The 26,088-nt window shown below is 37.1% G+C and overlaps 4 protein-coding genes across 4 annotated transcripts; 2 read left to right on the forward strand and 2 right to left on the reverse strand.

Moving 5' to 3' along the window:
* Positions 1-5: 5 nt before the first annotated feature.
* On the forward strand, positions 6-1,776 carry LOC130503605 (HIPL2 protein; the record flags this gene model as incomplete). Its single annotated transcript, XM_056998226.1, has 5 exons — positions 6-311; positions 403-616; positions 703-881; positions 952-1,190; positions 1,270-1,776. Coding segments are annotated over 5 exons (1,365 nt in total), but the record flags the coding sequence as incomplete, so codon positions are not given.
* A 562-nt stretch (positions 1,777-2,338) lies between these two features.
* On the reverse strand, positions 2,339-5,401 carry LOC108863548 (hydroxyproline O-galactosyltransferase GALT6). The gene is made up of 7 exons (XM_018638010.2): positions 4,131-5,401; positions 3,808-4,058; positions 3,443-3,733; positions 3,238-3,366; positions 2,981-3,154; positions 2,797-2,904; positions 2,339-2,723 (listed from the first exon to the last, which is right to left on the reverse strand). The coding sequence occupies exons 1-7, from the start codon at positions 4,966-4,968 to the stop codon at positions 2,511-2,513; spliced, it is 2,004 nt and encodes a 667-aa protein (XP_018493512.2). The 5' UTR covers positions 4,969-5,401; the 3' UTR covers positions 2,339-2,510.
* Positions 5,402-11,689: 6,288 nt separating this feature from the next.
* LOC108860990 (transportin MOS14) lies at positions 11,690-20,562 on the forward strand. The gene is made up of 27 exons (XM_056998225.1): positions 11,690-11,995; positions 12,141-12,218; positions 12,292-12,354; positions 12,545-12,592; positions 12,697-12,843; positions 13,305-13,436; positions 13,859-13,899; positions 14,221-14,312; positions 14,728-14,855; positions 15,119-15,194; positions 15,327-15,447; positions 15,522-15,621; positions 15,926-16,007; positions 16,332-16,414; positions 16,568-16,684; positions 16,933-16,984; positions 17,158-17,313; positions 18,144-18,267; positions 18,344-18,425; positions 18,507-18,586; positions 18,667-18,741; positions 18,831-18,885; positions 19,050-19,169; positions 19,264-19,356; positions 19,442-19,587; positions 19,679-19,856; positions 19,958-20,562. Exons 1-27 carry the CDS (start codon positions 11,873-11,875, stop codon positions 20,237-20,239), a joined length of 2,874 nt encoding a protein of 957 aa, XP_056854205.1. The 5' UTR covers positions 11,690-11,872; the 3' UTR covers positions 20,240-20,562.
* A 1,028-nt stretch (positions 20,563-21,590) lies between these two features.
* Positions 21,591-24,579, reverse strand: LOC108832794 (TORTIFOLIA1-like protein 3). The gene is made up of 5 exons (XM_018606242.2): positions 23,436-24,579; positions 23,255-23,363; positions 22,414-22,913; positions 21,990-22,335; positions 21,591-21,906 (listed from the first exon to the last, which is right to left on the reverse strand). The coding sequence occupies exons 1-5, from the start codon at positions 24,540-24,542 to the stop codon at positions 21,890-21,892; spliced, it is 2,079 nt and encodes a 692-aa protein (XP_018461744.2). The 5' UTR covers positions 24,543-24,579; the 3' UTR covers positions 21,591-21,889.
* Positions 24,580-26,088: the final 1,509 nt, after the last annotated feature.

Here is a 26,088-nt window from a genome sequence, read left to right on the forward strand (position 1 = left end):
ACTCAGGCGAAGCAATGGAACTCGACGAGTCAACTCCTTTCGTTGACATAACCGATCAAGTCAGTTTCGATACACAGTTTGGTATGATGGGGATGGCGTTTCATCCTAAGTTCGCAGAGAACGGGAGGTTCTTCGCGTCTTTCAACTGTGATAAAGTCAAGTCTCCTGGATGCACTGGTCGCTGTGCTTGTAACTCTGATGTAAACTGTGATGCTTCTAAGCTTCCTAAAGACGATGGTGACCAGCCTTGCCGTTATCAGACCGTTGTGGCTGAGTATACAGCGAACGGTACTTCTTCAAGCCCTTCAACGGTAAAGAATCCAAGATTTTGTGTGTGTTTTCTCAATCAAAATACGAGTTTCTTGGAGATCAAGAAACTAACAAAGATTGCTTGTTGTGTAGGCAAAGACTGGTAAGGCGTCTGAAGTGAGGAGGATTTTCACTATGGGACTTCCTTATTCGTCGTCTCACGGTGGTCAGATTCTCTTTGGACCTGATGGGTATTTGTATCTAATGACTGGTGATGGTGGAGGAGTTTCAGATACTCACAACTTTGCACAGAACAAGAAGTCTTTGCTTGGCAAAATCTTGAGGCTTGATGTTGATGTTATGCCAAGTTAAGTGACGAAAACAGTTTGGTATTAGAGAGTTTGTGTTTGGTGTCTTTTTACTTACTTTCTACTGTAAAAAAAAACTCTGCAGGCGTGTCTGAAATCTCTCAGCTTGGTTTATGGGGAAACTACTCTATCCCAAAGAGCAACCCTTTCCAAGGCAATGCAGATGAACAAGGTGAGATTTATGCTTTAGGGCTTCGAAACCCGTGGCGTTGCAGCTTTGATTCTGAGAGACCAGAGTACTTCTTGTGTGCTGATGTCGGAAAGGTTTGTTTCTTATTAAATTTTTAAGCATCATGATCTTAAGATATGGTTGTTGAGTTAAAGTATGTAACAGGATACATATGAAGAAGTTGATATCATAACAATGGGTGGAAACTATGGCTGGAGAATCTACGAAGGACCTTACGTTTTCTCTCCTTTGTCGCCTTTCGGAGAGAATGTTTCTGAGGTCTCTAACCTAACTTTCCCTATTCTTGGTTACAACCACTCTGAAGTTAACAAACATGAAGGATCTGCTTCCATCATTGGAGGTTACTTCTATCGTTCCAACACTGATCCTTGCTCTTATGGCACGTAAGTCAAAAACACTAAACGGTAAACTATAAATACATTCATAAACCCTAACCCTAAATCATCAACCATTTTGTTTCAGGTACTTGTATGCAGATCTTTACGCAAACGCGATGTGGGCAGCGATAGAGTCACCAGAAGGTAGCGGTAACTTCACTGACTCTCAAATACCGATTAAATGCAGCCAAGATTCACCGGTGAAGTGCACGGCGGCACCAGGAGGAGCTGACTCAGGACCTGCACTTGGTTACATCTACTCTTTTGGACAAGACAATAACAAGGACATACACTTGCTCACAAGCTCGGGTGTGTACAGAGTTGTTCGTCCTAGCCGTTGTAACTTTGCTTGCTCCAAGGAAAATACTACTGCCTCTAGTGGAAAACAGAGCCCTAGCGGTGCTGGGCCTCCTCAGTCTCTACCTTCTTCTGCAAGAAATCACTGTTTCTCTGTATTTATGTCGTTGTCGTTGTTGATGTTGTCTGTGTGTTTAACTGTCTTACAATGGTGATTTGTTATTGTTTCAAACTGTTTTGTTACAGCACTTGTGAGCGTTGTTCAAGATCTATTTAAAGCGTGTGTTAGAAGGAAGATTATCTCCAGTGTCATGTCGATTAATTCTTACTCTCGATCAGAATCCCTATGATTGTCTTTTATTTATGTAGTTACATTTTTTTTTGAACGCTGATTTATTATGATATTACAATTATTATGAACATTACGTAGACGATTCGACAACCGACAATACTGTCTGTCTTATGAAGATCTACGCCTAACTGCATCATATGAGCCATCCTATGAAAATCCAAGCCTAACCAGATTTACTTGCACCATATTGAAGATCTCTTGTAATCTTTCCTTCCACAGTTGCCTAATAAATCGCTCTCTCCGGGATTTGAAATCTGAATTTGAGAAAATCTGCAATAAATTGCATAGTTTTAGAGTCGAACCCCAGACCTGGATGTAAAAGCATTTAGACCTTAACCATTGATCAAATTCAATACATATCTTTCTACTAGTCCTCTCACCAGTCACCATGATCACAGACGTTGGACATTTATAATATAGAACTCCAGAACAATACGAATGTCTTAACCATAATAAGAAAGAAATGAATAAATATTAACCGAAGGATTCTACAGAAAAAAAAAAGAAGATTTAACATGTATTTTTAGATTTCATTTTCCAAGATCAAGAAGATATACTACAACGAAAGTTATATGTTATGATATGAAGTGCTACTCAAAAAGAAAAAAAAAGAAGCTATTCGCATTTCTAATCTCCTCCTCTTTACAAACCAAAGAGATGTGATATGGATTGTGGGGTCATCTCATGTTGCAGCACTGAGGTTTTCCTGTCAAAACCAACTTATCCCACAAACAAATCATCTGTCTCGGCGACTGGTAATGTGCCGTCAAGTGATTCTCTATGCAACCAAACTGACAAAACTTGAGGCTGTGAATGTAGTCCACCGGTTTGGTCCCGTTGTTGAATTGTTCTACCCACATTCCCACACTCACATCTTCCATTTTGAACATCTGCAGTATCAAAAAAAAAACAGTTATATTAATATACAAATCCTCTGTCTCGAAATGATTAGGTGCGACGTACCCTTAGTTTATGTTTCTCAAACTCTTTTACAATGAAGCGAGAGATATCGTTTGACAAGATGTATCCCGGTCCATTAGCATAAGGTGGATAGTCTTCCTCTGGCCATTCCTGTAGGAACATAGTTAAAACATGAACACCTGAACTCATAAATGACTCTTTTAAGCCAAAGATCATAGCTTCATACCTCATATGTAACAGCCCATTTACCCTGACGGAGCGGTTTGTGATAATAATTGATGTTGCCAATGTATAGACTCCTATCTGCAGATGTTCTCTTAGCTTCATTAAGAACCGCATCTACTTGTACAAATGTATCGTCATCACACTTCATTATGTACTTTGCAGCAAGCTGATGAGCCTACAAAAGAAAAACAGAAACTCTTTACCGATACTGAATCAAGTATTGTTTTTTTTTAAAAAAAAAACAGAACACTCACTCACCCCATACTCGCAGATAGCAACGGTTTTGAGGACAACAAGGTCATAGCTATCCATGTAAGGGACTATAACAATGTCCCCAAAGAACTCAGCTTCCTTCTTTAGCTCCACATTCACTTCCTTCCTCGAGTGCTGTCCAATAAAAAAAAACACTCTTTAGCTCTCACAATCTTAAAACAAAGATAAAGACACAGATGTTAAAACTCACCAGCGCAACAAAGAAGCGAGCCACCACTTTAGAAGATTTAACTAGCTTATGTTGCATCCACGACTTCCTCACCGCCATCCTCTCAGCGAAATGGTTACCAGCGGAAAGGATGCCAATGAACATATCGACTCGGCCATCAGGAAGCGACGGGGCTTGCCAATTGCTAGAGAGCTCGAGATACCTCTGAGGAGAGAAACTAGGGTGCGAGGTCGGGAGAGAGCCAGCGAAAACCGAGTGAACATCTATGTCCCCGTTGATGGTTAACCCAGTAGCATCCTCAAGCGTAAATCCCTTCCATATATAAGCAAAAACATCATCAGTTTTGGATTTTACTAATCCAAAAAACCACAAGTAAAGCCACTTACAGTTCGGTAAGGGAAGGAAGAGACGTGCTTCCCATCGACACTAACATGAAAACCTTCTAATCCAGCACTAAGTGTAAGCACAAAAAGCTTATCAACCGTGAATGGAAACGGCCATTCAACGGTTACTCTCTTGCTCCGTCCTACTAATCTACTAAGCCACCATGTATCCGCCTTCTTGCTACTAGTCTCTTCTTTAGATGCAATGCTACTATCATCACGAACCCATTTCTCGCACTTCACCTGACCATCAACTACAAAAAACCATCCACGCTAATTAGTAACTATATAAAGATTTAATTAAAGTTAAAAATGCTTTTACTAACCAGTTTCTTCATCGTCTCTAGATCTCCACCCTTCACATCTTTGTGCAGACCCCCACTGCATCCTATAACAAGTGTTCTGCTCAATCACAGGCCTACCACTCCAATCACCCTTGAGCCTCGGGTTCAAGTGGAGTATCCGAGGCGGCTCTTCCCCGTCCACCGCTTTCAAGCCCTGAAGCTCGAGCTTAAACTGCGAAACCTCTCCTTCCTTTAGCAACGATATCTTCGGGTCCTTCTCCGAGTGAGCAGCTCTCGGCTTCCCAACCACTGTGATGTGTGATCCGAGAGTTAACCCGCAGGGAAGCTCCATGAGACCCCCACGGTTCGAAAGATCAGACCCGGTTAAGGAAACCGAGAGAGGGCATGACCCATTCTCCTCCTCAGTCTTCTTCTTCAAGGACTTTAAGGTTTTCCCAGACTCAAGCTCTTCCCACAGCTTCCGACCAACTTCCCAAGCCACCTTGGCGGATTTGTGGAGCTCCACGGAGGGGTTAAACGTTTCCGGGTCGAACTTCAAGGTGGAAAGGATCCGACTTTTCCTCCTCCTTAAACCCGGAATCATCGCCGCGGGTGGTTCGGATTCCTGGAAAAGCAAGCTCTTGCGAGGACGGCTCGGGGGTAGCCTCTCCTGCAGCTCGCGCTGGCTGTTGTGCTTCTCGGGTCGGGTTAACGGGTCCTGGGACAAGGTGCTGAAACCGGTTCTGAAGACGAAAGGGATTTGGAAAGTGATGAGGAGCATGTAGAGAAAGGCAACCGCCGTCAGTATCTGAACCGATCTCTGCTTCGTGAGAGATACGAAGACGTCTAGTTTCGAAGAAGGTACCTTCGGCTTCCTCATTACTGAGGGAGAATCGTAGAAATAGAAACCCTAGAAACGATGATGATGATGATGATGATCAGAGAGGAGAACAGAGTCTCTAAAGCTCGAAACTTTACAAAATATTGTGAGAATCAGATCGATGGTACTAACTACTAAGTAATTACGAGAAAATGTTCAGAAACCCTTTGAACACGGAGAGAAAGAAAATTCAACAACTTTCCTTGTGGAATGACCAAATCGTGTGGGGGTGTGTAGAAAATTCAAAACCCAGATGAAGCGTTAAAAAAAGGAAAGACTTTTAAACTTCTAGAGAGAGATAGAGAGAGGAGCGTGTGAACGGTTAAGAAGAAGAGATGCAGAAGCAAAAACAAACGCGTAAAGGAAGAGGGAAGGAAGAGGACAAAGGCCTTCTCTTCTTAGTTAGTGCTCTGCTTACGTCCGAATAAACCGCCGTTCTGCTTCTTTCTCTTCCTTTTTCGAATCTCCCTTTTTTCCTTTTATTTTATTTATTTTGCCAGTATTTATAGATTCGTTGGATTTATCTTTATGGACGGTTTGATTTAACTTGATTTTAAAAATACTAATTCGATTAAAGAAAGGTAAGTCCACCAATACAATAATCGAATTTTTATCTATTCTATTAATTCTGCAGCATGACCTATTGATAAAAGGTTGTGTCTAAATATTTATTTTTTATATTTCAAAAATGAAATATTACTCTTTATTTTTTGTAAAAGCACATTTTGGTTTTTAAAGTTAAAAAAACTGCAACTCCATTATTTTCGGCAACTCCTTTTTTCTGTTAGCAAACGTATGAAAAATAGGGACCCACGTTCCTAACATTATCAAACGATGGCTTATTATTTGAATAATAGTATTTGATTATTTTTTGTTGGCAATGCTTTTTCTCAGTTAGCAATGCTTCTTAAGAATAAATTTAAAGGGAATTATATACAGTTCAATACTTTTAAAAACTTACAATTTAATTATTGGTATCTAAATATCTATTCTATTAAACTAGAAACATAAAATATATATATATAAGTTCAGTTTAACTATTTAATACAATTATTAAACTTTTTTTAGTCATTTAAGAAAAATATTTTACACAATATTATTACAAAAAATAATATGATTAAAGACACAAATATGATTTTTTCTAAAATATAAAACAAAAAATATACATGTCCTTTGAATATACAACACAAAATTGTTTTGCTTACAAAATATTAATATTTTGGAATATATATATATATATATATATATATATATATATATATTAAAATTAAAACAGAAATATGTATAAACCGATGGAAATATATTTCTTATGAAACTTTAAAAGTTAACTAATAAAGTTAACTAATATTGATATTAATTAATGGTGGAAGCGGGTTATTATTAAAATTTAATTTTATGATTGACGGGGTTTAACTGGTTTAAGTAAATTTTTAATAGAAATAAATATTCATATGAACTCATTTAGTTTAACGAGTTTTAAATAGGTTATTCGAATAAAAATATTTATTAAATGTGATTATATATTTAAAGTTAGTGAAGATCATTTTAATCCAACTACATATATATATAACAGAATATGTTAAAAATATTTCTTTAAACATTTTTCAAGAAATTTGTTCGGTTTTAGTTGCAGGTTGAGTTTGATATTAGTTTCGAATATAATAATTTAAGAACCATTCGAATATATAGATCATGTCTAATAGAGTATGAGACTTTTATTTTTGGAGCGATTGGGATATAAATATTCTTGACTAAACTATGTTAGGTAACTATCAAGTAAATATAATATGTGAATAAAGTTTTAAAATGGTTTCTGAAATGCATATGATACAAATGTATAGTTATGCAATTTGATATATAGAATATAGTCACCAAAAATATATTAAATTAAATTAATATTAAACACTAATATAATTATAAAAACATAAAAATTAAATTAAATTATTTTTAGAAAATATATAAAACAAGATATATACCCGCCCTTCAAAGGGCGGGTCAAAATCTAGTTTCCACTTAAATCCCAAATATAAATGTCTAATGCTTAAGCAATCAAAGGAGTTGTATTCTCTTTGATTACCCTAGACAGAATGTACTTATATGATTAGCTATTAGATAATTTTAAAAGAAACAATGATAATCTACTGAAATCGTATATTTGGAAATATGTTTTATTATATTTTAGTAGATACGATTCTTATTCTGGTTTAACTGATTACTAGTCTCGTCTAAGCGGTGATGCTAACTGGGTCAACTGCGTTAATTCTATATTTTGGGCCTTTCTATATTAGCTACTGATTGCATCATCAATGAAGTCACCAAATGACTCAACTTCTCATGATGCTGCTTTGACTTCTTTTTTTTCCTCTAGTTTTTGTAACTTCTAAAAACTGAGTTTTATAATTTGATTTGATTTGGTTTTATCTTAACTATTTATGTGATTTTGTTTCGGGGTGGCAAACTAGCTGTTTTTACTTTGAAAAGGGTTCTAATCATTCTAGGCTAAGATTATCCAACAACTGGATACAAATTATTTAAATTGAAAACGGTTTATGATCTAGTTTGTTTTTATTGATAAACCTGAAGTTGTTACTATATATTTCAGAGTACAAGACAATTAACTTTAATCATCTATAAAATGTTAAAGATTTCTTATTTGGGGTACAATTCTTTTTGAAAAAATAACATGGAATATTGAGGAGAAAATGGGGACCAAAGTCTTTTTATGGGGAAATGGAGCTTGAGGAGTGAGTTGGGCTTCATGTGTGACACATTTGCACACAGGTGTCACAGCTTTGTCCACTTGTCTTTTCCACCTTTATTCACTCTCCCCCTCGAGACATCACTATAAAGTCTATAACCATTGCAGAATAAAATAGTTAAAAATGAACCAACTGGTGAACCCGTGCATCTACCGTAAACCAGAGATGACTTATTAGGGTGGATAGTGGCACGAGAATAACGATTGGAATATCTACATCAACGTTTTCTCTCTCGAATGTACACCCTAAGTAACACGAATTGTTTTTGTTAGCATGCACATCTGTTGCGCTTATTTATAAACTGGTCAATCAAAATATCAATAGTCTCAAGTGATTAGAAATATTTGTATTTTGTATCTTTGTGCTTGCCCGCGAATAAACCAAGACGAAAGAGCAGTCGAGATGAACAGCTGCTGGTACTCGCGTGTTCATCGAGGACCAATATTAAACAGATAAATGATCATTTTTGATAAACTTCCATTTGATCTAATATACCACCAGGGACCTCGGAGGTACTTTTAGGTAACCCGTGTTGAAGCACACGTAAAATCCAAGATCCTGTCATAGGAAAATCTATTAACCGGTACCAATCCCTACGTGCCCACTTTTAGTTAAAAAAATCTAATAACCGTATAATTAGGGTTCGGTTCCAGAGAAACATATTTATATATACGTATGTGTTATATATACAAGAGAAGATAGTAATCTAGAGAGTTGCCAGAAAACAAGTTCCCTCCTTTCTTCTTCATCGTATCAACAGAATATTATTCATCTGTTCAAAAAAAAACAGAATATTATTCAATTTTTATAGTTTAATTGTTTACGTTTACTTCTCTTTTGCACCTAAACAAAGTTCCAGTGAAAGGCGTCTTTCTACGGTGGTTGGTGGCCGAATTCCCACGGGTTCTCGGCGTAGCCGATTGGAACTCTGAGAAGATCGGGCCTTAGTGATTGATCCCGAATCCTTTCCCTCTAATACTGTCGTTGGAGGTGGAGTCGGTGGTCGTGATGGTCTCCCGGTGATTCCGGTGTGTGTGTGTGTCTGGTTTGTTTTCAGCGTCGACCTCTACTTGGGATGGAGTTGGTGACTCGCGATCCGGTGATGTGGTGGTTTCCGGCCCCGGCGGCGTGCTCCAGTCGGTTTGAGAAGACGAAGCCTTTGCACTCGACACGTGTCTCTATGGTGTTGCGGTGGTCAACACGTGGGGAGGGTGCGTGGAGTGTTGCGGGATTCTTCGATCTCGGTTTTCTTTTTTGGGCTTGGAGTATGTTTTTTAGTGGGCTGCCCGGTTTGGGCTTGTTGTATGGGCCGTTCTTGGACCCTTGTTTTATGTTTGTCTTGTTTAATACAAATATTTCAGATAGCAAAAAAAAAAAACAAAGTTCCAGTGAGCTATTTTCTCTTTTCTATTTTTGTCTAAGCTACCTAACAAAGATGATGAGGAATTTTCAAAAATACCACTTTCAAGGTACCATACTACCATTATTCATCTTTACCATCACTAAAGACACATTTTCACAAATATCTTATTTATTAAAATGGTAAAAACTCTTATATCTTTGTTTTTATATGCTTTTCAAAATTCTAATCCCAAATTCTAAATCATAAACTTCTAATTCTAAACCCTAAACCCAAAATCTTCAACTCTAAACCCTAAACCCTAAACTATATACCCTAAATTCAATATCCTAAACCCTAAAGTATAAACTATAAACCCTAAATCTTCAACTCTAAACCCTAAATCCTCAACTCTAAACCCTAAACTATATACCTTAAACCCTAAAACATCAAATCTTAACTCTAAATCCTAAACCTTCAAATCTAAACTCTTCATTAAAAATAGTGGTAAAAGTGGTTAGTGTAAACATGAAAAGTGGTACTATGAAAATGGTATTTTTGACAATTTCTCAAAGATGAACCTATTTTTGTTCTGCAACTTGCACTCCTTATAGAAAAAGATAAAAGAAGACGAGAATCTTTTGTAATTCAAGAAATAAAGCTTTTCATAGAACTAGACTTCATCCACAAAAGAAGTCTTTGGTAGAATCATAATATTTTCTCGAGCTATTGGATAATCAAAAGAACTCGTAAGCTTTTATGATAAAGCTAGTGCCGGCTAAAAATCATTAAAGGCCCTTGTGCAATTTTTTTTTGACCCCTATAATTAGTCATCTTCTAAAATGTTACCAAATAAATAATAATCCCTCAGGTACGAAAATACCTCTCCTCATCTCTCTATCCATAAAGAAACCTCTAGCAACAAGATAGCTACCCGATCAATCATAACTGGAACGGTCGATTTACAAATAATGTGAGGTTCAAAATGATTTTTTAACAAAGTAGTAGCTAATATCCCTAGCAAAAGTATACTAAACTGTTTTATCACTGTTAGTATAACATATATTAACGGAAAAATGGATTTCTAAAAGGTGAATTTTCAAAAATACCATTTTTAAGATACCATTATTCATCTTTACCACCACTAAAGACACATTTTCAAAAATACCTTATTTATTAAAATGGTAAAAACTCTTATATCTTTGTATTTATATGCTTTTCAAAATTCTAATCCCAAATTCTAAATACTAAACCTCTAATTCTAAACTCTAAACCCAAAATCTTCAACCCTAAGCCCTAAAGTCTAAACTATAAACCCTAAATCCTCAACTCTAAACCCTAAATCCTCAACTCTAAACCCTAAACTATATATCTTAAACCCTAAAACATTAAATCTAAACCCTAAATCCTAAACCTTCAATTCTAAACCCTTCATTAAAAATAGTGGTAAAAGTGGTTAGTGTAAACATGAAAAGTGGTACTATAAAAATAGTATTTTTGGCAATTTCTCTTTCTAAAACTTTTGAATTTGGGGCCGGAAACTCGCAATGAATATTGACGAAGACGTTACTTGTTTCAGTATTTGCTGACACACAGAGGTTTCTTTGTTCTATGCCTTTATGCTTCTTGTGCGATGTCTCATTATATCCGAACAAAACATCGTCTGTTTTTCTTCTCCATTGTTGGCGTTAGAAACTCTGTCTATGAAAAGACAAGCCATCGTCTCTTCATTAAAGCAGTAATTTTTACAATGCAATTTGACTAAATTAAACGAGACTTGATGAATTTTGACTATATGCATTTCTATTAATTAATGTTCGTAAACTGTAAATTTCAAAAAAAAAAACATTAACTGAGAGTGTCTTTGAACTCTTTAATTACTATTGGTTCATAGGTATGACAAATTGTTTAGTACTCCCTCCGTTTCATTATCATAGTGCATAAAGATTAAGAAAATTGTATTTTTTAATAAAAAATATTTTAAAGATATAATTTTAAAATTGATTAACCAATAATAAAAAAGACTGTAAAATCTAATTGGTTGAACAGTTTCCAATAAAGTTAAAGTAACCTTAAAATCTCAAAACTTCAACTAATTTGAAACAAAATAATCCTTCTAAAACATCAAGTATTATGAAACGGAGGGAGTATTTAGGAATGTAGCAGAAAAAAACATTACTGACCAAACGTTAACAAACTTTTAATTTGTATAAAATTCTAATTGTGATCATTGCAAAAGAACATAGACTTACTACTAGACAATGCAAAAAGTTTTAATTGATACCATCTTTTCATCTCAAATTTGGAGAAATGATAGAAATAAGTTTACATACGAGGTTTAATACGTAACTGTTGATGTGGAGGGTTACACAGAGATCTCATATGCTGCTCTCAGAATCATGTACCTGTAAATAACAATCTTTGTTATGTTATGGTGAATCAATGATACGTTTATTGAAAATTAAAAAAAAAGTAAACTTACCTGTAAACCTTCTTGAAACTAAATGGGAGATTTTTTTCCAATATTAAAAAGAAGAAGAAGGATTTGACTTAAAGTCAAAGTAAAAAGATCTAACGGCTGAGAGTCTCTCTTCTTTATCCCCTTTCCAGATCAAAAATCCGAAATTTCCATCTCTTTCTCTCTCTCACTGAAGCTGAGGGGGGCGCCAAAAAAACCCTTTTTTTGACGAATTGAGCGAAATCGATTTGACGAAATCCAGCTGGGCAATTTCTCGTCTTCGTCAATCAGTAAATCAATCAACCAGCTGGGTCTTTCTCCCATACGAGCAAGAAAGGGGATTGAAGGATGGAGCATGAGAAGGCGGTCAAAGAAGCCCTAAACGCACTGTATCATCACCCGGACGATACAGTGCGTGTCCAAGCTGATCGATGGCTCCAGAACTTCCAAGGAACCCTCGATGCTTGGCAGGCGAGTTCTTTTTTTTTTTTTTCATTTTTTGTTTCTGGGTGTTCGATTGTTCTTCATTCCTTGGATTTTGAGGTATTAGATTTAGATCCCACGACTGTTGATTGGCTTACTCTCTCTACTGTTTGTGTGTATCAATTCAATCTAGGTTGCGGATAATTTACTTCATGATTCTTCCAGCAATTTGGAAACTTTGATCTTTTGTTCTCAGACCCTTAGAAGCAAGGTAAGAGGCACTCTTTTTAATATGCAATCTCGGAGACTGCACCTGTTGACATTTTATCTCTTCTTTCTCAAAGGTTCAACGAGATTTTGAAGAGCTACCACCTGGGGCTTTTCAGAAGCTACGGCAATCACTAACGGCAAGTCTTTGTTCTATAATGGGGGTTTCTTTTGAAGAATTATGATTTTGCCAAATGTTTATTCTGGTATCTAGGTTTTACCATTCATTCCAGGCTAAAGTTGTAGGGAACATGTACTCTTTGTATTAGACAAATACTTTCTGTGTGTCCCCGGCCGTAATTTTGACTATTATTATTTTCTCGAGTGCAGACATTGTTAAAAAAGTTCCACAAAGGCCCCCCGAAAGTTAGGACCCAGGTCAGCTTCTAAAATCTTTTCCCCGTTACGCGCTTGTGGTTGCGCGTTAAGACTCTCGACTCTTTGAGCTGAATGATCTTATTCAAAGTATTTTTGTATTGTAGATTAGTATTGCTGTTGCTGCTTTGGCGGTGCACGTTCCTGCCGCAGATTGGGGAGATGGTGGTATACTCAGCTGGCTTAGGGATGAGATGAATATGCATCCTGAGTATGTGCCTGGTTTCTTGGAACTCTTGACTGTTTTGCCCGAGGTAGAGTATTTTTCTTTCCTTTGTTTAATTTTTCATCTCACTCAGTCATAAATTCGTCTAGCCGGATATATAGGTAGTGAAAGGCCTTGTTTCGGTCTGACTTGGATCTGCTTACTTCTTAGTTATGCTGGCACTGTTGACCTCAGATTGAGTAGCACTCAGCTCAAGGTTGATGATGTCTTCCGAGAATATTATGTACCTTCTTATTGTTAGCGTGTCTATGTCCAAATATGCATTTTATGTCATCTCCTGGGAATCTATTTAGCATGTCTCTATTTGCAGGAAATGTTGAGACTTGTTATAGATGAAAGTTTCCATGTCAACCTTTCTCTTTATCTAGTTTGATCCCCTTTAGGGACTATCTTATTGTGGTGCGACTGCTAACAGTTAATTGTATTTTGACTTCACTTTAGATGCTTATGCGATGTCTTGATTTTTATTGTCCTTCTTGCTATGACCAGGAAACGTTTAACTACAAAATAGCTGCTCGTCCGGATCGACGACGTCAATTTGAGAATGAGCTTACCTTTCAAATGGAAGCTGCACTTAGTATATTGACAGTATGCTTGAATATAACCGAACTAAAGGAACAGGTCAGAGCTTATTTTCTTTGATATCGAGTCATGTCATAGTTCCATACATATAGTTTGTTATTCACTTTCCAGATTCTGTGATCCTTCCAAAACATCACTTTAAATCTTAAGAGGAGCCATATTTTGTGTTTCAGATGCACCTTGTGTTTTCTTTGTTTACAGTACATTTTGGTTCTTTTACCAGTCAGAGTTTTTGTTTGACATAAATTTCGTGTAAAAATCTTGATTGCAACTTACGGTTTCATTTTCCTACCAAAGTAAATATTTCTTCTGGCATTGTCCGAAAAATATCTTGTATGTCCGAATTTAGAGCAGAATAAGTTTTTCTGTCTGTATGTTTGTGTGTTGGATCAGCTAGTGTTTGTGGTGTTGTGAGAGGTCACTTATTGTCAACTATTTCTTTTGTGATTTTGGAATTTCAGGTTCTTGAGGCATTTGCTTCTTGGCTCCGTCTTAGGCATGGGTATGCTCTTTTTTTTTTTCTGTCTGCATTTTGATATAGAACAAAACCACTTCTAGAATTCGTTGTGAGTCATGAGGTTAAGTATCAAATATTCCTTGTAATATGACTGATGGCATCTGAAATACATATTTTACTATTTGGGTGACATTGTTTTCTCCTTATAGAATCTCTTAGATACATCTAAGTTTATTTGGTTCATAGCTGTTAGTTGCTAGTTGCTAGTAGCTACCTTCTCTGTTTTTCACCGGACATTAAACTTAGCAACGATGATACTGACTGAGCTGTATGATGGAAAACTTCTGGGATGTGTTTTCTTTTCAGGATTTCTGGAGAAGTGCTTGCCTGTCATCCATTGGTTCACGCGGCTCTCTCAAGTTTAAACTGCGATCCACTCTCCGATGCATCTGTCAATGGTATGCTCGTTGGAAAGCTAATATTAAATATTTTTGGATATATTTTGTATGGATGAGTATATATCGTGAAACTATTTCTAGTATTGTGACTTTATGGAAGCTGCATAATTTCCCCGCGTAGTCTTATGGTTGGAATGTTCTCAGTTCGAGATTTGAAAATAGATCTATTATAAATGTGATACCTTTCTTTGTTGAATGGTGGAGATTAGTGTTTTAAGCGTGTTGGAGTGATACTTTGCTGCTTTAAGATGTTATTTTTAAACTGCATTACCAGGAACAGGATTTTTTTAAAAAGATCAATGTTAAATAGAAATTGCCTTCTATTATCTTTTAGTTTGCAAGTCAGTGGTTCCTTCTCGCATCCAGGATTCATTATTAGACTATTCATAGATAAACTTCATTTTCCACTTTGCAGTTATCTCTGAATTGATACACCACACGGCATCGCCAAGCTCTGGTGGTATTTCTGCGCAAACGCCCTTAATTCAAGTTATTGTACCTCAAATTCTAAGTCTTAAGGCGCATCTAAGAGATTCTTCAAAGGTACTGCTATGATCCTTTTCACCTGTTGTATAGGCAAGTCGATGGCTGAATCTGCTTGGTATTAAGTTTTGTTATTTCACTTCGTTCCTGTTCTATTGGTTGCGGCTTGAAAGACTATGATTTTGTTGCTTATATGACTTGGGATATTTGTGGTTAGAGAATTTGGCAAAGGCTGCTAAAGATACCAACCCTCACAATTCGCTGTAATTTTTGGCATGTGCTTGTATTTTTTCTTTTGCCTCTTAGAATTATTCCACTTTCAGGATGAAGAAGATGTCAAAGCTATTGGTCGATTATTCGCCGATGTTGGGGATTCATATGTTGAATTGATTGCGACTGGTATACTGCCTCATTTCTACTACTCTTCCCTGTTATTTTAAGTGTTCCGTTTCATGTCTCTTATTGCTTTTGGTGCTCCAAATCCTTTAGTTGGTAATCTAATACGTTTGAAGATACTCTTTCTGACCTCAGGTTCAGATGAATCAATGGTTATTGTGCATGCCCTGCTGGAAGTTACTGCGCACCCAGAATTTGATATAGCCTCAATGACCTTTAACTTTTGGCACAGTCTACAACTGACGCTGACGAAGAGGTAACATCATCCCTTGTGTATGCTTTTTGGGTGTCCTAGTCTCATATTCTAAGAGTGTGATTTTAATCTGTCAGGGATTCTTATATATCTTTGGGTAGTGAAGCATCTATCGAAGCCGAAAGAAATCGAAGACAGCATATCTTCCGCCCAGCCTATGAGAACCTTGTATCTTTGGTGAGTTTGTTCGTGTCATCAGATACTTTTGTTAGTCTCTCTAAAGTCATCAGATACTTTTGTTAGTCACTCTAGAGCCGTACTTTTTATAAGAGGTTATTTACTCTAACCCAGAGAGACGAATTGATTCCTGATGCAGGGATGACTTATGTGTTTATTGTTGCTTTTTTAAAATGATGGGTTGCTAAGAAGTTCATTGATTGGTCATATTTTGGTGGAAAACAGAAAATTAGATGAGTTATTGCATGCTCTGCGGTTTATGTCACTCGTGGGTTTAAACATATAAACTGTTTTCTCTTCACAGGTTGGGTTCAGAGTTCAGTATCCTGAAGATTATCAAGGCCTCTCGTATGAGGACCTTAAGGAATTCAAGCAGACAAGATATGGTAAGCATAGCCGCATATGGCTTGTTCCCATCATTGCGTTGATCAAAATCTCTAGATATAAGTGGATCAGCCCTACCCTGGATTTATTTGAATGCTTATAGTGTTTTTCTCCCTTATTTCATGAAGCAGATAGAGTATTGTTTTTGCTAGGTTATGTGGTTGCTTTAGTCACTCGGTTTTTACAGAGTGTTGTTCCTCTCTGTCTGTTTTAATTGATTTATGTGTGCTATGCTCAACGATCTTTGACGGGCCAGATAACATCCTTCTCTTATTTTATTTAGTTGAGCCGTTACTTTCTACTAATAGAATGTTTTATATTGGCAGCTGTTGCAGATGTATTAACTGACGCTGCGTCAATCCTAGGAGGTGATACAACTCTTAAGATTTTATATATGAAGCTTCTTGAGGTTTGTGCTGTAAATTAACAAGTGTGATATTTGTTCTATTATCAAATAAAGAATGTGCACTGTTGATATTTTATAAGAGAAAATATGAAGTACGTTATTTGAGGTTTCAATATCTTTGACGTTTGTGAAATATGTATTCATTCCAATTCTCAGACAGGAAATGAGTTTCAAGAATGGCGTCCTGCGGAAGCTATTTTGTTCTGTATCTGGGCAATATCCAATTATGTTTCAGTTGTTGAAGCTGAAGTCATGCCTGTAGTCATGCCAAAGGTCTGTGTTATGGATAGTTTTTCCATGTGCATGTTCATATATCGTGCTGCTGCGATTTTATTCTTTTGTCACTGAGGAATATGAGTTTCTCATTTAGTTTTTTTTAATGCTGGAATAGGCGTATGGGTCTTTGCCCCATCAAATTTGTGTATTTAAAGTTTTGAAACAACTTTACTTCGATTCTACTCTGTTCTACCAGTGTATCTATCATCCATGGATATTTCATTCTTCATACATTCCACTTTCAGGTGATGGCCTTGCTTCAAAATCTTCCACAGCAAGCGCAACTGCTTCAGACAGGTGATTAGGCTTTTTTTTTCAGATCTAATATATAAAGGTTGAAACGCTGCTTGGTGGAAACTACAAGCTTATGCTCTAAAGAAAACCTTCCAATTTATGCTGAGTTCTTTCTTAATTGAATAGCATATGTATGTGAAGCCTTTTCTTTAATCTACTTCCCTATTTGATTTCAGCATGCTTACTTGTTGGGGCTTATTCAAAATGGCTTAATGCTGCGCCAGCTAGTGTTTCAATATTGCCGTCGATCATTGGAATTCTTATGAGTGGAATGGGGGCATCTGAGGATTGTGCAGCAGCTGCAGCTTTGGCTTTTAGACATATCTGTGACGGTATTGTATTCACTCTTCCAAACTTAACAAGTCTTCCTTCTCTTTTTACTACTAAGCATAACAATGACATTATTACGAGTATGCATATACCACAAAACATGATCTCTAATTTCTCTGTTGTTTCCTGACCATGACAAATATATTTTGGGTTTTCACATTGATATTTTGGTTTTAGCCAACTATCTGTTGGTTATAAAGGAATAAACCAGCTCCCCTTTGATAAATATTGCTCTTTCTGAGTGCTTTTTAAGTTTTCTCCTGCCAGAATAACACTTCAGTAATTCATATTTGATATTTCACTTGCAAACTAAATTCTGGTTGATAGTTTTCTCTTGGGAAAGTGAAGTTCTGACCTTTGTAAAAATTCAATTGCATACTGACCTGCTTTAAAGATGGCAGCTAGTTGAAAGGTCTGACTGCAACCCACGCTAACGGATCTGACTTCGGCTCTACTGAGTTGCTAGCATATAGGGTGCATTGCAATACTGGCAAGTATTTGAAAATTTGTTTGTATGCTTCCCTCCGACTGAATTCTTCTTTCCAGTCTTGCTTTACTACAATTGCCATCATCAAATGATTTTTTATGATATATGGTGCGAAACCTTACTGATGGCAAATAACAAACTTATAGTTATCTAATAGCTAATGTTCTTTAAATGCGGATTGTTTGTTGTTAATCAATTTACTCTTGCCTCTTCTCCACCACAAAGAGAGACTTATAGGAAAGATGTTTGTGTTGAAACTGATACACATATCATATGTGGTTTATTCTCTTATTGGTTTTAAAAAGTTTGTAATTATCTGACCGCTTGATTAACTTTTAACTGCAGATTGTCGAAAGAATCTTTGCGGGTATTTTGAAGATTTATTTAAAATCTATTGTATGGCAATTAATGGCGGCAGTGGTTATAAAGTATCTGCTGAGGATTCGCTAAATCTCGTAGAAGCTTTAGGGTATGGAGTCAATTGAATGATGGGTTATATCTCCTCATTTGTGTGCTATTAACATCTCTAATGTTTTGTTATGCAGTATGGTTGTTACAGAACTTCCTTTAGATCAGGCCAAGAGCGCACTTGAGAAATTATGCTTATTAGCCGCTTCTCCTTTAGAGGTTCGCCATCTTGACTTTTTGCATGGTTGTTTGATATATTGTTAGACTTATAATGATGAGAACTATAAATATATGAATCAGGAAGCTGCGAAAGAAGATTTGGACAAGAAGCATGCCCGGGAGTTAACTGTTCATATTGACCGGTTTGCCTTCCTGTTCAGGTTTGTATAAATATGTTAATAATGCAATTGTAACTCCATAGGTTTTGTATAGTCTTGCTAACAGAAGCTACTACCTTTAGGTATGTGAACCACCCTGAAGCTGTTGCTGCTGAGATAAATAAACATTGGGCTATCTTCAGAGTAATTTTTGATGCGTAAGTGTTTCTAGACACATGATGATCAACATACGTTCTTCAAAATGCTTTTTATGTAGCTTCTTACTTCAAATTTTTTTTTACTGCAGTCGTCCTTGGGACATGAGGACAATGGAAGCTCTATGCAGAGCATGCAAATACGCTGTGAGTTTCACACCCCATCGTTTTTGTTTTACTTATCTCTTCTTGTTTCTCTGTTTGCTAAGCACTCCATGCCTATGCAACAATTAAGGGAAGATCTAAAAATATATTTTTGGATGGGACTTGTGATCGAGGATTCTTCACAATGGTTGAAATTATGTTTGTAGGTACGTACATCTGGAAGATACATAATTAACACAATTGGGGAAATGCTGGCAAAAATTCAATTCCACTATCAGCAGCATCATCAGCCATGCTTTCTCTATCTCTCCAGTGAAGTTATAAAGGTACTTTGTGTTAATTTTTATTCCATGGAATGCTTGGGGAAATAAAAACTTTAGAGAAAGCTCTAGAAAATCTAATCTTCATGGGATTTTGCAGATTTTTGGTTCAGACCCGTCTTGTGCTGACTACTTGAAGAATCTGATTGAAACACTCTTTGCTCACACAACATGTCTAATGACAAGTATCAAGGTTGGTGACTTAACTTATTTGTATATATATTCTCATCCAGTTAGTATATCCTATGTGGTGTCTGATTCCCTTTACATTCTTACAGGAAGTCACGGCTAGACCAGACATAGCTGATGATTGCTTTCTGTTGGCGTCGAGATGTCTTCGTTACTGTCCGCATTTATTTATTCCTTCTCCTATATTTTCCCCAATTGTAGATTGCGCAGTGATTGGAATGACGGTGCAGCACAGGTTCTCACTCTACATGTTGTTCATCATAAGCTGTTTTTCCTTGATGGTTTTGACATTGATGTTAACTACATGTCTTGAACCCATTTTCCAGAGAGGCCTGCCACTCGATATTGACATTTTTATCCGACATTTTTGACCTCGAGAAATCTGTGAATGAAGAGCAGTTCAAACGAATCAGGGACAATGTCATTATCCCCCGGGGAGCTACAATCACCAGAATCTTGATTTCCTCATTAGCAGGAGCACTTCCCAGTTCTCGTCTAGATACGGTAAGTTTAGGAATCTATCCATCTTCTACTGTATTGAGACTGATGTTTTTGTAGCCTTTGAAACACCGTTTCATTTGTTTATGAATGTGGGTTTTGGTTAGGTAACATACGCGCTCCTAGCTCTGACCAGAACATACGGGTTACAAGCAGTGGGTTGGGCTAAGGAAAGTGTTAGCCTGATACCTCGAACAGCTGTGACAGAGACCGAGTCTGCCAAGTTCTTACAAGCATTATCCGACGCTGCTTATGGAGCAGATGTGAATTTTCTGATAGGATACGCAGAGGACCTTTCGGATGTTTGTCGCCGTAACCGTACTGTTCAAGAACTTGTTCAGGCAGCTTTGAAGCCTCTTGAGTTGAATCTGGTTGCTCCTGTATCATAGAGAGATGGTGAAAACAAAGAAAGAAAGAAAAAGTGAGAAGGTCAATTTTTGCATAGACCCCTTTTGATGGTCTTTGTTCCAAAGGTTGAGAGATTTGATGTTTTCTGTTCATAAAGATTTTTTTTTTTATTGTATTTCTTTCTGGTGTGAGCCGTTGTTCCATTTGTTTGGCCGGTTTATATCCAAAAGTGCGAAGAACCAAACAACTTCTTTCTATTTTTAAGTAAACCGGGCGAGAGAAAACAGAAGAGAATCCTTTTCCTACAAGGATTGGTATGATTTTGAGTGGGGATTATATACAAAAGCATCCATGTTCTTTCTTTCTTGTTAAGCTAAGCAGAGTAGTATCATCAAGGCCTACTCTTCTCTCAGTTTTTATGATCGAATCAAGTAAATAAGACAAATATTTTACTTTGTTGCAAAATTATATTAAAATATAAAAGGTGAAGAAGATTGGCAACAACAGAGCTTGAATGTTACAGTAGTTAGGATAAAAAGCAAACCTATATCGATGTGATTTGATATGTTTTGCTTTCAGGTTTCACTTGATTCCTTTTTACCTTTCTTTATGTCTTGTTAACATTGCAATGCAGTAATTTTGCCTTTCTGTGTGTTACACTTTATTACTTGATTAGCATACTGTCTTGGCTTAAATCTGAATTAACATCTTGGTGATAGACAGCTTTTCACTCCTTGTCTTTACTCTAAAGTCACATGATAACACAATTGATTGAGCATTATGTTTTTACCTTTGTTTGTTGAGTTCACTCTCGAATACTTCTCTCGTGAGTCAGATTCCATGTGTTTTCTGTTCGTGGCAAATCATTTTATTCTCAAAACTTCAGCAAATCTCTCAAGCGATTCTCAATTATCATACTTTTTTTTTGTAAAACCAAAGATTATATTAATTTTAGCAGAAGATTACAAATAGAGAATCTCTCAAGCGATTCTCAAGTATCATACTATAATGTCAGAGAAACGAACCGATCAATTATCTAATTTCCCATATTCAAAAAGTAAATGATAATGTAAAGTTTCTTTTTTTTTTTTAACTTTTGAGTATTTAATTGCCCATAAAGTTCCCATTATGACACAAGAACGCAGTAGAAATAGCAACAGACAACAGTGTAGGCAAATATTTAATTCAACGAAAAGTAGATATGAATCCATTTTCTTTCCCAAAGCAGAGAAAGAAAAACAGTTGCCAACTACTTCAATTATCTAACCCGTGAATTTACCACAAGTTAGGCAGCTACTTAATAATCAAATTAATTAAATTTAGTGCTTTGTATCGTTCCTTTTTCTCTTTTAGGCAAGTGTTTTAGTATTGTTTGAACTCACCAAGCAAAAAAATAGACGAAACATACAATTGTTACAGATTTTACCAAATCATCATCGTTTGTGATAATATACGACATGAAAACTGAATATTCATTTACATTGTAACCCAAATTCTGACAAGAAAAAGTAACAAATCACCAGAAATTTCAAACGTACATATTGAAATACTAAAATGGTTGAAAACTTAGGGTAGTGGTAGTAGTAATATATATAACTTGGTAATAAGTATGAATCACCACATTCTCACACACACAGTGGTTTCTAAGTCTCAGAGAATCTTTGAAAGTTTTTTGTTTCCTCTTCTTCCTTTTAATTGTGAGGAATACCTGCAAAACAATCAAACAAGTATTCTTAGTCATGTTATAGACTAAACAAACACTAGAACTGAATATAACAAAACTTGTATAACCTGCAGATCCATGATCTGGTCGAGTTTCAGCTAATGGGTTGACTATAAACCCCGCAGCACCATTGAACCGCTGCCTCGAGTCTTGCATCCCCATGGTTTGTGCAATCATGTTCCTCCTATGAGTAGCCAGCATCGATGCTGAATACTGCTGATCTGGTTTCTTCCAGAATTTGGATCTAATGAAACTCCCAGGAGGAATGAGACAACAGTTGTGCCTGCTTGAACCGTTACTCATCCTCCCATTTGAAACTGCCAAGTCGTAAGATATCTCATCCATCGCAAGTTCTAGACCGTGAACTCTAGTTTCCAGAGCACGCATTCCATCTTGTGAGCTTCCCACAAATCTCTAATGAATTAAAAAGAAAAAAAAAACTGAGTTTCAGGGAGTATGGAAATGTAATAATCGTCATGGTTTCATTGCTACCTGAAGAAGATCCATTAGACTGGATTGTTGTTGTTCGATCTGAACAAGCTGACTACGGATCAGAGACATTTCTTCAAACCCTTTGCAGTTATTACCGTTATTATGGTTTTCAGACAAGACATGATGATGTTCTACTGTAGCCACCATAGTAGCAGCGGATAGTGTGAGACCGCCAGAAACAGAACTAGCAACACTTCCTAGCTTCTGCATCTTCTCTTGATTAGACTGACTCACTTCCTTCGTGTTCTCATTATGGTCATGATACTCTTCTTCTTCAAGAGGCTCTCCTCCAGCTTTCCAGTCCAATCTTCTCCTCACGTTCGATTTACCACGCGCTGGTACTGAACTTGATTTCTTCTGATTACTGCTGCTCTTTATGTTAGTCCGTTTCCTAGCCGCCGTGGTGGCTAGTGAGCTCCCAGGTGGAGTCGTTCTTGGTTTACCTTGTGTTGATGCAACTCTAGAGCCTGATAAAGGGTGCCGTCCATCACTTACATCACCTAAAAATCAAGTAACCAAGAATAGTAAGTAATAAACAACAACAAAAAAAAAAGTTTCCTAATTTAGCTAAAAAAAAAAATCTTAGGGTCCAACTGGTAACCACATCGGGAACAATAGGAATGAATAAGAAAGGAATGAGTAGGAATAAATTTATGGGAATGATGAGGAATAGTCATTCCATATCAAATTTAGTGAGGAACAAATTTGTTCTTTAATTCTCTACAATAAAAGGAATGAAAAGGAATAAGAAGGAATGACTATTCCTTATAAATGGTAAAATTTATTAGGAATGTCAAGGAATACATTATTCCCTTTCATTCCTTGGTCACCAGTTGGAAACCTTTAGAAGAAGCATTAGATCTTCTGGGTGGAGAAACCTCCTCTGATAAATCCGGTACTTGTCTCCACGCCTCAATCATCTGATTCATCACCTCTCTCACAGCTTTCACCTAAACACACATAATCAAAACTTAGAGAAAACAAAACGTACACTCAGACATTTAAAAATACAAAAACAAAACCTTGTCGTATCTCTTGGTTTCGAAGATCTTCAGAGACTTAGCTTTAAACTCCCCCAAGCCATTCCTCTCAACCGTCGCTAACTTCCCCAAAGCCTCAGCAGCTGCTTTCCTCGCCGCCCAATCCTCACTACTCAACAAACCAACCAAACAATCCACCAGCCCTCTCAACCCTCCTCCACCGGACGACCTCGCCGCCGCCGCTCCGCCAGCACCGATCACGCTCCCGATCACAACCACTCCCGCCGACTTCGCCTTGAAGGCCTTACACCTCACCAGCTTCTCCACCCTGGGGAGCAGCGCCTCCCCCAGCCTCGCCGGATCCGGATCCTCCGCCGCGTCGATCGCCGCCGCCAGACACAGCGCCGCTCCGACCTGCGCTCCGACCTCCTGCTCCGAGAAAAGCGCCTCCCCCAGCGGCTTCGCGAAGGCTTCCGAGAAAGGAGGCTTCGTCGTCCGGGAAGCCATCGCCGACACCGCCGCGACGCAAGCCGAGCGGATTGAAGAGTCCGCGTCGCGGAGGCGGCGGGCGAGGCGGGAGAGGATCCTGGGGAGGAAAGGAGAGAGGGAGTTGGGAGGGAGGGAGACGGATAAGACGGCGAGCAGGTGGATGCAATGCCTGCGGACCGCCGGTTTGTCGCCTGCGTCGGCGGAGAGCACGACGGAGATGAAAGGCTGGAGATTCGTGGGATCGATCTGTCTAGCCATCGAGTCGAGCTCTCGCGCAGCCATTGTGAAGGTGTCTCGGTCTCCGAGCTTCGTTAGCAGCACCGACATGTTCTGCTTCGAGTTTTGCTTCGCCATTTTTTTGCGATGGATGTTTGTTTTTTTTTTAAAGTGTTTTTCCCGGCGATTAGTGATGCGGCGGAGACGGTGGTGGATCTGGGGGAATGAGAGGTGGCAGTGGCATTTAGTGTAAATAATAAGAGAGATAAAGTTTAATGAGACTGTGTTTCGGTCGGTGGTGGAAGCTTTGACTCTGTGGCCAGTTTGGGGTTTTATTTTACCGTTTTGTTTGCGTGTCTTTTCTCTGTGATCTGTCTTTATACCGTTTATGGTGAGGTAGTGGGAGAACAGAGATGATGACCAACAACGACGCCGTTTCTTCATGTGTTTAAACTCTAAATAAACACGCCAGGGTATTCAAAACTACATGTTAATCGTTACTGAACATATCATAATCTTAACTTTTTAATTGTGGTATATTATAGTCAAATTAGTGTATTTAAGAGAATAGTTTTTGTAAGATGTGATAAGTTCTAAGGGATGGTCAAATTACCTATTTAATGGAATTGTTGTTGTCTGATGTCGGTAATATTTGCTTAAGGTTTAATGGCCCTATTATGACGATTCAATTGTTCAACTTGATGCATGTGATATGTTTATTTTAATTAAGGTGATTATTGTAAATCAATTTTATGGCTAATCTTTACAAATGTGAAGATTTTCTTTTAAGAAATTACATACCTATCAGTATCATAAATTGATAGAATTTTTGACAAATGTTGATAAAACACATGACTTGTTAACTTTCAAACATCAATATGTGCAAATGAAGCAAAAAAAAAGTAACTTAGTTTTTTTTTTTTGACAAAAAAAAGTAACTTAGTTTGATGGGTTTTTTTGTTATACTCCCCCGTACCCTTGTCAAGGTGGTTCAACTAAATATTCTAACATTTTTTATATACATCTTTGGTGAACCAATGTTATCAAATGTGATGTAGCGGAAGCTTTAGGGAAAGGACTAGAGATCCGTTGATTCTAAGAATACCCGAATAACTAGTATAATAACAAGGATCTTATTTAGTCTAAGAATACCTAAGATCGATGCCTTCTTAAATTCGTTGAGATCACCAATGATCTACCGAAAACAAGGAACAAAGAGAAAACTCTCAACTTTTATTAATCAAATCATAAACTGAATACAAACTTAAACCTAAACGGCTTTATATAAAAAAACCATAAAAACCCTAAAACAATAAAGATAATTATCAAAAATAGTTAATAAATAATTAATAAATATATGGAAATATCTCATATATTTATCTACATCAAAATGGGAGCATGAAAGCTCTTTCTACTTGTTTTTATTAGTCTAGTTGCTAAATCTAGTTAGCGTGTTTTGTGAAGAACGTGTGATGTAAATGTTCTTGTTGAGAAAAAAATGTTCTTGTTGAGTCATACATATTAAGTCGATGATTAAGTGTGGTAATCAAATCTAGATTTCGGTTTGAGATCCGGTCTACACCGAGATGGACCGGGAGACTTTTTTGAACTGGGCTCAGAGAAAAGGCCGAAGTAGAGTTCGGCTGCACCGACCCAAAAAAAAGCCAGTGTTTTGTTTCTTCACTCAGTAACATCTTTATCATTTTTTGTCAACTTTATTAAGATGCCTTGAGCATTGACTAGTAAACAAACATTATTAGGAGATTGTATGTGTATAAAAAGAAGAAAAAGCACACAAAGACAAGACTCACGAGCTTGTTCCTGCAGCCTTAGCTTCTTTATTCATCAGAGCTTTAACATAGAAATCATAGTAACATCTATCTTATCAAAGTAGAAGTACTTTAAGCTTTTGTTTGGTAACAGAGATAAATTTTTTTAAAAAAATTAAATTTTGTTTAGTAACAAAGATAGTAGAAAATTATTTCTTTTC

The sequence above is a fragment of the Raphanus sativus genome, unplaced genomic scaffold (assembly GCF_000801105.2).
Source record: "Raphanus sativus cultivar WK10039 unplaced genomic scaffold, ASM80110v3 Scaffold1055, whole genome shotgun sequence".
Classification (NCBI taxonomy): domain Eukaryota; kingdom Viridiplantae; phylum Streptophyta; class Magnoliopsida; order Brassicales; family Brassicaceae; genus Raphanus; species Raphanus sativus.